This window comes from Dermacentor andersoni, chromosome 4, assembly GCF_023375885.2.
Source record: "Dermacentor andersoni chromosome 4, qqDerAnde1_hic_scaffold, whole genome shotgun sequence".
NCBI classification, from domain to species: Eukaryota; Metazoa; Arthropoda; class Arachnida; order Ixodida; family Ixodidae; genus Dermacentor; species Dermacentor andersoni.
Genome location: NC_092817.1, coordinates 53,833,962 through 53,843,626, shown reverse-complemented (window position 1 = coordinate 53,843,626; position 9,665 = coordinate 53,833,962). Strand labels below are relative to the sequence as shown.

Below are 9,665 nucleotides of genomic sequence, written 5' to 3'. Positions count from 1 at the left end.
AAACAGAAAGAAAAAACAAATTTTTATATATATATCAGCGCAAATTTTCGCCATTACCCGGGAAGGAACCAATAACTAGAGCCCGTATTCACAGAAAGCTCTTGCGCTCGAATTGTTACAACCGAGCAACCGAGCCAATCCTGATGCTAGACATATTAGAGAAGGCGGCCAGCCAATGGCAAAAAAGTTATGAACGAAAAGCTTTGTGAATATTACCCTCGGGGTGGTTCGAATATAGATAAATTTGTGAATTGAATCAAATAAGAATAGTTGATAAAGCAACGTTCGAATAGCGATCTAATGCCGAATGTTTTCTTAACAAAGTATAAACGTTTGCTGGAGTCAAATTAACAAAAGAAAGAAAAGATTCATTTACCTTACGTGATACCTACATTGAACTGCATGTCACGTCAACTGAGAGGCTTGGAAACAACGCAAAGGTAAACGTATCTGGCGCACCAATGGTCCCGACAGTAATGAGCTCAAGACAACTTGTCTCTGTCTTTCTCGCCGTAGACCGCAACAACAGTTGGTTGTAATCCCTTGCAGTATTCGAACTTAAACAAATATTCGACAACCTCGAATAGCGAATTCTCGAATCGAATACGAATCGAACAACAAAGGCTGTTATATTCGTATTCCAAATTTCGAATATTCGCACACCCCTGCTAGTAATAGGCAATCCTGGCTCATGGGCATTTAAAAGCGACTCTTACTAATCGGCTGCCAAAGCCGCCTTCGCCATCGGAGTCCCCCGAATATTGTCGGTCACCCGACAAGTGCAGCTCCAGGAGTCCCATCAACGCGCTGGACGCGGCCAAACCAAGGGCGCCATAGTTGATCCCAGGAAGGCCGTCGGAGCCGAAGAATGGCGGCATCAGCAGCGCCTCCGGCACGGACAGCGTGTGTCCCTCCGAACTGAACGTCACCTCGGTGCTCATCGGTAACGCGTGCGACGGCGACGTCCTGTTCAGCTGGCAAGACCTGATCGTTGACGCCGCTGTGGCCCAAGCGAGAAGAGCGTTGGCGCTGGTTATGTTCTCAGAGTAGTCCTGCAGGCAATCTGGAGGTAAACGATCGGTCTCCTTTTAGCGTTCACATTTCCCAGCAGTGCGACGCAGGAGAAGCGCCTACGTTAAAGGTGCTGCGCCCACTCTGCTTCCCTCCGCCCTCCGAAAAGACAGGACATTCGTAAAAAAAAAAATGCTAAATTCGGATCGAATACGAATATTCGAAGAAAACACCTTCGAATATCGTATCAAATATCGAATAGTTTTTTTCTTAATTCTAAGCCAAGTAAAATATAAAGGTTACGTCGAGTCCATTTGATAAAGAGGAGATTTGTTTACATTATCTGATACATGTAATGCCGTTAACAGCTGAACGCCCGGTCTCCTGCGGAGCTTGTAAATAACGTATTCATTAGTGATCTTATCTACAGTGCACTATGACAATGACTGTGACGCGATAAAGAAAGAGAATACCATCAGATGCACGAAGAGTGTTGTGTTCGATGAAGTGCAATACGTACTACTCTACCACACATCGTTTTACGAGGACACGAACATGGTGAGGTTGGCCAAAGGATAACTTACCTTGCATCTATTGCGACTACAAATTTGCGGGCAGTCTAAAGTCGAGTAATCTTTACTGTACGAATGGAAATTATTGAACAGAAGTATGCTCCTTAAGTTCGGTCAAGAAACGGTTCTTCTTCGCAACAGTTGCTGCACTAGCAGCAGATACATTAGTCCCTACTCACATCAATCTTTCTCCCTGTAGACTCAAGAAAGAATCGTTATTTGTTATATACAAAAAGAAACGAGTATTCGAAAATTTTGAATAGTGAATTCTCGAAACAAATACGAATTGAATAGCCCGCGCTATTCGACTCGCATTCGAAATTTCAAATATTTGCACACGCTTATACCCGAGAAGGTAACCGTAAATGCTTCACGTTTCTCGCAGACACGGGGAGCAGCCTTTGCCGTTCTTCAGGGTGAAGCAGAAATAACTGTTGCAGCGCCTAGGGAAGGTGTGCTCAGCACTTACAAGTCATGCGCAATCATGCACACACAGCGCAGTGTCACAAAAGCAGTGCTGTCGTCGCACTGCAGCACGTTGCAGAGGTGTGCTAGCAGAGAAAAACGATGACGGAGTCGCTTTCGCGACGAAGGAACACCAATGCGCGCACACGGAGGTCGCAAACGAACAATGATGATTGGTTGGCGTATGAGAAACAAAAATGCACGCCTGCTACGAAGGGACGAGTGGGCGACAACTGTCGCCGACTGAGTATACTACCAGTCTCTGCAGACCTTTCTATAAACATTTCTGTAGACATGTCACTGACTATGCAACTTCACTTCGCTTGACGGCTGCCGGACCAAATCCGAGCCCATTCCGAATTTTTTTGCGAAGCATTCTTGACGAGTTCAACCCAGTTTACTGTAACGGGTATATGGCCGTTTTCGTGTGCCGATCCCTAAGATAGTACAGTCTAAATGTGTGGGCCGATTCTGAAGGTAACGCAGTCTAAAATGAGGGCCCCACTGGGCATGTGTGTCCCAGGGGCCATTGGGTGTGCGCCACTGGGTAGGTGTCGCTCTTCAATGAATCTCTTCGGCGCCGACTTGGGACACTGGGTCCCATAACAACAACATAAAACACCACGCGCTGCACTCCTCATCAGTTTGCAACACCTCGCAAAAGCATTAACCGTTCGCTGAAAAACAGTTAGACGATTCGTAGAAAACATTCTCTACCAAAACGTGAGTCTATTTCATTACGTAGATGCCAAATGGAGTTGAGTGTGCTCATCTATTTAACAGCGGAGCTCTGGTGTCAAGCAGAGGGGCAGGTTCCGGAGCTCACCGCCAGCGGGCGCGCCGAAGGTAGAAGCATATCTTCCCAGCGATCGATTTAGGCACCACTGGCCTCCCTGAAGCCCTTGAGGACCCGATCGGAAGATTGGTGGAAGAAAACTAGGGAAACAACAAACAACAGAGACGTACAAAAACTAAGTTCGCAATAGGGGGTCAGCAAATTTGGTTATGGAATTTCATAGTGGTTTTTTTTCCTTCTCTTTTTTCTTTTTTAACCTAGGTAGGATATTAGGCAGTATAATAGCAGGAGCTTGGTGGCGCAACCCATCGCCCCGTTCCAAAGGGGACGCTGATAACATCCATCCATCCATCCATCCATCCATCCATCCATCCATCCATCCATCCATCCATCCATCCATCCATCCGGAGACAACGGAGGTGTACAAAAACTAAGCCCACAGTAGAGATTCAGAACCTGGGATTATAAAATTAATCGTGTTTTTTTTTGTCTTTTTTTGCTTTTTTACCACAGGTAAGACATCAAGCAATATTATTAAGCAATATATATTAAGCAAGAGGTTGATGGCGCAACCCACCGCAACAGGGAAGCTCGTAACATTCACCCATACATCCATACATCCATCCATCCGTCCGTCCATCCATCCATCCATCCATCCATCCATCCATCCATCCATCCATCCATCCATCCATCCATCCATCCATCAATCAATCCATCCATCCATCCATCCATCCATCCATCTGGGGCCCCGCCGATATGAGAGGGGACCAATCAGAGGGCACACCGGGGGAGGGGAGAGGAGAGGGGTACAGGAGCAGGTGTTTCGCCGGCGCCAGCCCTTTCGCCCCATGCATTCCGCTCGGCGCGAGCGGCAGCGCCGACGTCGCGCAAATCCCGAGCTTCGAGAGCGAGAAGCGCAAGCAAAGGGCCAGCGGAGGAAAGCCGCTACCGCCGAGGATCGAGAACGGGAAGCGCAAGCCAAGAGGCAGTGGAGGCAAGCCAACCCGCACTTTCAAGAGAAGGCAACTGAAGCCAAGCGCCAGCAGAGGCAAGCTAACCCCCAACTTCGAAAGTATAGAAGGCCGAGCAGAGACATCGACGCAGAGATACTCCTCCCACGGAGGTTGTCAGTGGACGGTTCAAGAGAGAATTCGTCGACCGTGGGTGCGGCCACAGCTGCAAGGTGTGCGATAGACTGTGGTTTGATCACAACCTCGTGCATCTGAAGAGTGCTCAATCCGGAACAGAAGCTCGAATCTGGCAACATGATGACAACTAGCCAAAATAATTTCATGAAAATCACGCTAAACGCGAGTTCAAACTTGCGAAAATGACCACCAGCTTCGCTGTTTTGACAGCTTTCACTGCGCGGAACTTGCTTTACTTTTGTTTCATACGTTGACCTGTATTATTGTTATTACACTGTATACTATTAGCAGCTAAGCTTTCACAACTCACTATGGCATCAAATGAGTACTTTTTGTAGAAGACTTCAATGTTGAGCAGCACACCTATACTACTCGCCACAAATATAACGAAATGACTATCTTCTGAATTTGTTTTACTCGCACGAGAAATATTTAGTTTGTTATAAGTAACAATTTAACACCATGAAATCTAAAGCCGCCGACTTTTTTGTTTATTCTTTTCGTCTTCGGATCCCACCACTGTTGGCAATCGTTTCTCGAGGGAAAGGAAGCTCCGACCGAAATATACACGTTAATATTTTCAATGCCGCTGTTAGCAGGTGCGATGAAATTGACCTTTATTTTAAACAGATATTCCAAATAAGTTGCCGCACAGACCGGATATAGCGGGAAAATAACATCCATTGGCATGGCGTTAATCGACCATAAATATGCATGTGTGGTACCGGCTTGGAAAAAAGTAGCATAGTTAGCATCTAAACAAGCGAACATGTGCGTACACCATGCTGTGCCACCAAACTATCCTTTTTCTTTTACGTAATATAATAATTGGTAGGACAAGAGCAATCGCGTATTGTTTATCACATAATTTCCAGACAGCCACTGAGGTTGGTAGCTAATAGCACGCTCTTAACTGCGTGATTTGCTTCGGTAGTGGGAACCACATAAGTCAAGGACGTGGTTTTTCCGAGGGGAAAAAGAAAATTAGGCTACATGTTACACTCCTGTAACACGTGAAGGCGAAAGCCTGCTGGCACATTTGGTAATGCGCCGTCTCGCATCGTCGCGTTGCTGCTTTCGCAGTTCGACTTCTTCGGCTCGTTTTCGACGCTCAGCTGCGGCTTCGCGCACTCGTATAGCGGGGTAAGACTCAAGCCAACGCCGTTTCTCTTCGACTTTACGTTACACCCTCCCAGCAGGGAATGGAAACTTATGCTGTTCTGTGCGTTGAATCGTTGATTTCAATGAATATGTATGCACTGTTGGATTCACTTTGCTGAACACTTGTAGCCTCAGCCTTACAGGGGTATGAGGCATTGAGAAGGTCACGTGTTTATTTTTTTGTGCCATTCGACTAGATGCCGCGTTTCTGTACGTTTTATGCTTCATTTCAATGTATGCACTGTACGCTCCACTTTGATAAGTGCTTGTAGCCTCTGCATTACGAGAGGTATGAGCCGTTGCATTTTTTTGCTTGCTTGTGGGGGTATGAGCCATTGCTGATGATGATAGTTTTTGCACCATTGGACCGGACGATGCGTTTTTTTTTTTTTTGAGAGCCATCGGGGGTATGAGCCACTTAAGGCTTTCGCCTTAAAAAAAGAAGGTAGCGGCAGGTTCATATCGTATACAACACAGACATGTCTTTTTATCAGACATGTCTGTGTTGTATACGATAAGTGACATCCTTGCTTTGCGCATGCTATGTTAAAATTTAAGCATTTGTCGTCGACATTCCCCACGCTTAACGTTACGAAGTATTTGATTCTGCGTAATTATCTTTCATGAATCGGTCGCGAACGCCTGTGTCGTTATACATACAGTAAACGCACTGGTGAGTCATGCGTTAAAATTTGTTTTATTAGCAACTGCAGTCTCCTTTCCCGTCTCCAATATTGAAAGCTCAGTGGAAAAGAGTCAGCGACGTAGTACAGGAGTCAGCAACGTCATCGAAACAGCGCACCATCAGATAGAGCGCCTGACAGTGTCACTGCGCCGCAATCTGGGTACCCAAATCGTCAGATGCCGTAAAGATAATCGTGTAGCACGTTTCGCTAAAATCGACTCTTCTTTAACTTTCTTTCTGTTTGTTGAAGAAAAATTCAGTATAAATTTCCTTGGGAGACACAGCTAAAGGGTGCGGAAATACGTGGTTTTATGTGGTTTACCGATGTTCCTTGAATCGTAATCAGTTTTGTTGTTTTGTTAGTTGCCATGGCAACTAACACTAGTTTCAGCGCACTAAAGTTAGCAAGAGCTTGTGAAAAGAAACTGCTAATTTTATCACCGCGTCTTTTTTTTTTTTTTAGCAGCGAGGCTGTATATCACTAGGGTTCCGTGCATTTTTGTTCTCCGTGAACAAAAACTATCATCATCAATGGCTCGTACCCCCGTAATCATGTAACGACTCTAATCGCTCATAGCCCCGTAAGGTAGAGCCTATAAGCACTCAGCAGTAGGAAGTGAACAGTGCTTACATTCTTTGGAATCACGCGTACAGCATACAGAACAGCATGTTGACAACTGTCATTATTAATGGCTCATACCCCCGTAAGGCAGAGGCTACAAGCACTCAGCAAAATGCAGCGAACAGTGCATACATTCTTTGTTTTGTTTTGAAAACACATATGCATTTGACAGCGAAGGGGAAGCGAGGAGCAGGCTGCCAACTGCCACCGGAAGAGGCGCAACGCCTGCCTATATACTCTTCAGAAAGGAGGGGACAGAAACAGAAAATCACTCGTAGAACATACAGAACAGCATACGTTTCAATATAGGTCAAATTAAAAAAAAAAAAAGACATTTGAAGCACATTATTGATAAGGCGCTCGTGATAGCAATGCGAAGCACGTAGCGCTTCCCGCAACGTTTTCCGGTAAAGATCCCCTTCACATTTGACACGCTATGGCGTTCTGCAGCTGATCACGCCGTCACAGGAGCAATTCCTAGCCTGGGGGGCCGCACTTCAATGCCCGCAAAATGCAAAAAGGCTTGCGTACTTAGGTTTAGGTCCACATTACCAAACATTAGACATTAGATGGCCAAATAATCTGGAGGCTCTCGTTGCTCATTGTACAGTTTCGGGGATGTGAAACCCACTTTTTTGTATTAATAACATTGGTTTTAATCTTCGTTTACGCGACCTTAAGATATGAATCAATGCGCATCCGCTCGGCTTTCCATTCTGCCGATGATCGACCGAGTCGAAAGGCAAGCAGCTACAGCGATACACTTGACTATAATGACTGCGTCGGAGTTGAGTGCGCTTACCAAGCTCTTGCGAGAGATGGTAGTCTGTAACGCGCGCTTTCTTGGTCAGTGCCAGGCGAATACTGATCTTCTGGCTCACGCTCATCCAGCTGCTTGCGTCGACCAAGGAGAGAGTTGAGCGCAGGATGATGTTGATCATGGCTGAGGCCTCGCGCGTCGCGGCACCTCCGGCCGCCCCGACGCTATCCAGGAAGCGTCTGGATAGTGCGTAGCGCAGCAGTCGCTCCAGCGTGGTGTAGCAGTAGTAGTGCCGCAGCTCCATTGGCTCCAGGAGGGTCGGCTCGGCGATGGGAACGATGCGACGCAGCACCGACCACTGCACGTACCTGCGACCGGCCCAGGAATGCACGACAGAACGTTATAAAACCCTCAAGACAAACACTTCATCGATCTAGGCGTCTACTTTAGCCCACTAAGAAACGTTTTTCTTACGCCAAATGTGTGTGCCGAAACGCTTCACAAAGCACTTGTCTTATGTCCTATAGAGTTTACTTCGAAAACGTTGTCCGCTGTTGATACTTCCGTTGGCTTGCAATCGCACATAGGCAGGCAAGCAAGTCGTACCACACTGTGCGCTGAACTGGAGAGTCTGTGGAAATTTGTTTATGTTTGCCAATATAGCTTGACTATGCATAATCTTCTAATTAGATGAACTTGCGCGAAGGTATACACTGAAAGCCAATTGTTTGCTGTAGCGTGGACGCATGATACGAAGAACCCAAAACGGACGCAGAAAGTCAGGATTGAAGCGACATGTGTCTACGCGGCAAGGAGAAGCTAGCAGTGGTGCTACAGGGACTACTTGAAAAAACAATCAAGGATAGGTGCGATGCTACATCACTCGCACGACGTTTTGTCTCTCACCTCGCAGCTAATACATGCATAATAAGTCTTATGAAGCTCACGTTATTAGAGTCAAAGTATGTCCGCCTCGCCTAGGAACTCGCATGCAAAAATACCACGTTTGTTACGCTCAATACTTCTTTATAAAAAATCTGTATGGCTTAAGAAAAAAACACGCTTTATATAGGCAACGATGACAGCGACAGCAGTCGTCAAGGAAGAACAGACATTGCGAGCAAAAACATCGCTCCGCTTTAGATCACCATTTCTCACCTGTTCAGCTGCGTCGTGCTGAACTTTGAGAGAATCTCTTCGACCAGCTGGATAATGTGGATCGACGCGACCACTATGCAGTCCTCGACGTCGAACTGGATGTCCAGCGTCTCGCCGAGGTAGAGGAACATGTCGGCCACGGTCACATTGGCCGCGAAGAAGCCTCCTTTTCCGAGCTGGAACGCTCTTCTCACGGGCAACCAGGTGAAGCGGTGAAGCAGGCTCACCAGGAACGCGTCGACGCGGATGATGTCGCGGAGCACTGCTGCGGGAATTTCCTTCCCCTTCACTAGCTCGAACGCCCTCTTGATGAAGTGGGCGCTGCCCGTCAGGTCTTCGATGAAGGGCGCGTGCGTGTGGACGTCGACCTTCTCGAACACGAACGTCCAGTTGGCGCCGCTGCACTGGGCGACGGCGTCACTCCGGCCTCGTCCGACGTTGAAGATCGTCTCGAAGCCGTAGTGGACGTTCAGGTGCACAATGTGCTTCAGCGGGTGCTCGCCCGACTCGTCATCATCGTCCAGGGTGACGCCCTCGATGCGCATGAACTCCCTGAGCGCCTCCACGTTGCGCTTCGGCTGCATGCAGGTCCAGTACAGGTCGACCGCCTTCGCCTCCGAGGGGCTGGTAGCCACGGAGTGCGGGAGCTCGTCCAGGACGCGGCTCATGAGCGCGACGATGCGGTGCCGGTGTTCCGCCTTGACGGTGTACTCGTGCGGCAGCCGCAAGCTCCAGCGCTTGCAGACGAACTGGTAGAAGTCCGAACAGGGTTCCTGGTCGTAGGAGAGTGCGTCCTGGAAGATGCTGGAGAACTGTTCGCAGCTGGGCGACGTGCAGACGAGCGACGGCGCGGTCGCTTGCGTTGGCCGGCCGCTCACCTTTGCCGGCTTGGTCGCGCTGTCGTTCTCGGCCTTGAGCAGGGCTCCGGCCTTGTGCCGGTAAGAAACTTCGAGCACGTGCCACATGGCGTAGATGGCGATCGAAAGGACCATGCTGGCGACGAGTGAGACGATCATGCTTCGCCTGACGCCACCCTGTGTGTAGGCGAAGCTTGCTAAATGCGCGGCTACGTAGAGTAGTGAACGAAAAGATATGATATTTTGCTTTTGCATCCTGCTAGGCAAGCTGCTCAGATCATTGGAGCTGCGTTATGCCAAACCGCTAGCTTTTAGGGCAATGGTTTCTTGAACACGCACTACCATCGTACTTTGTTCACACCGCATATAGCCCAACCACCGGCCGTGTACGTAATCTGGGTATTCCAAGAATCCATGACAAGGAAACCGT

At 48.0% G+C, this 9,665-nt stretch overlaps 1 protein-coding gene across 1 annotated transcript in view; it reads right to left on the bottom strand.

The window, feature by feature from the left end:
• The window catches only part of LOC126536679 (membrane metallo-endopeptidase-like 1), a 10,892-nt gene extending 1,497 nt beyond the window's left edge, over positions 1–9,395 (bottom strand). Inside the window, exons 1-3 of the mRNA XM_050183706.3 lie at positions 8,379–9,395; positions 7,263–7,588; positions 717–1,063 (exon numbers count right to left, since the gene is read on the bottom strand). Of these exons, the coding sequence (XP_050039663.2) occupies positions 717–1,063; positions 7,263–7,588; positions 8,379–9,394 (1,689 nt within the window). The 5' untranslated portion in view covers position 9,395. The remainder of the gene's footprint in view (positions 1–716; positions 1,064–7,262; positions 7,589–8,378) is intronic.
• Between the last annotated feature and the right edge of the window lie 270 nt (positions 9,396–9,665).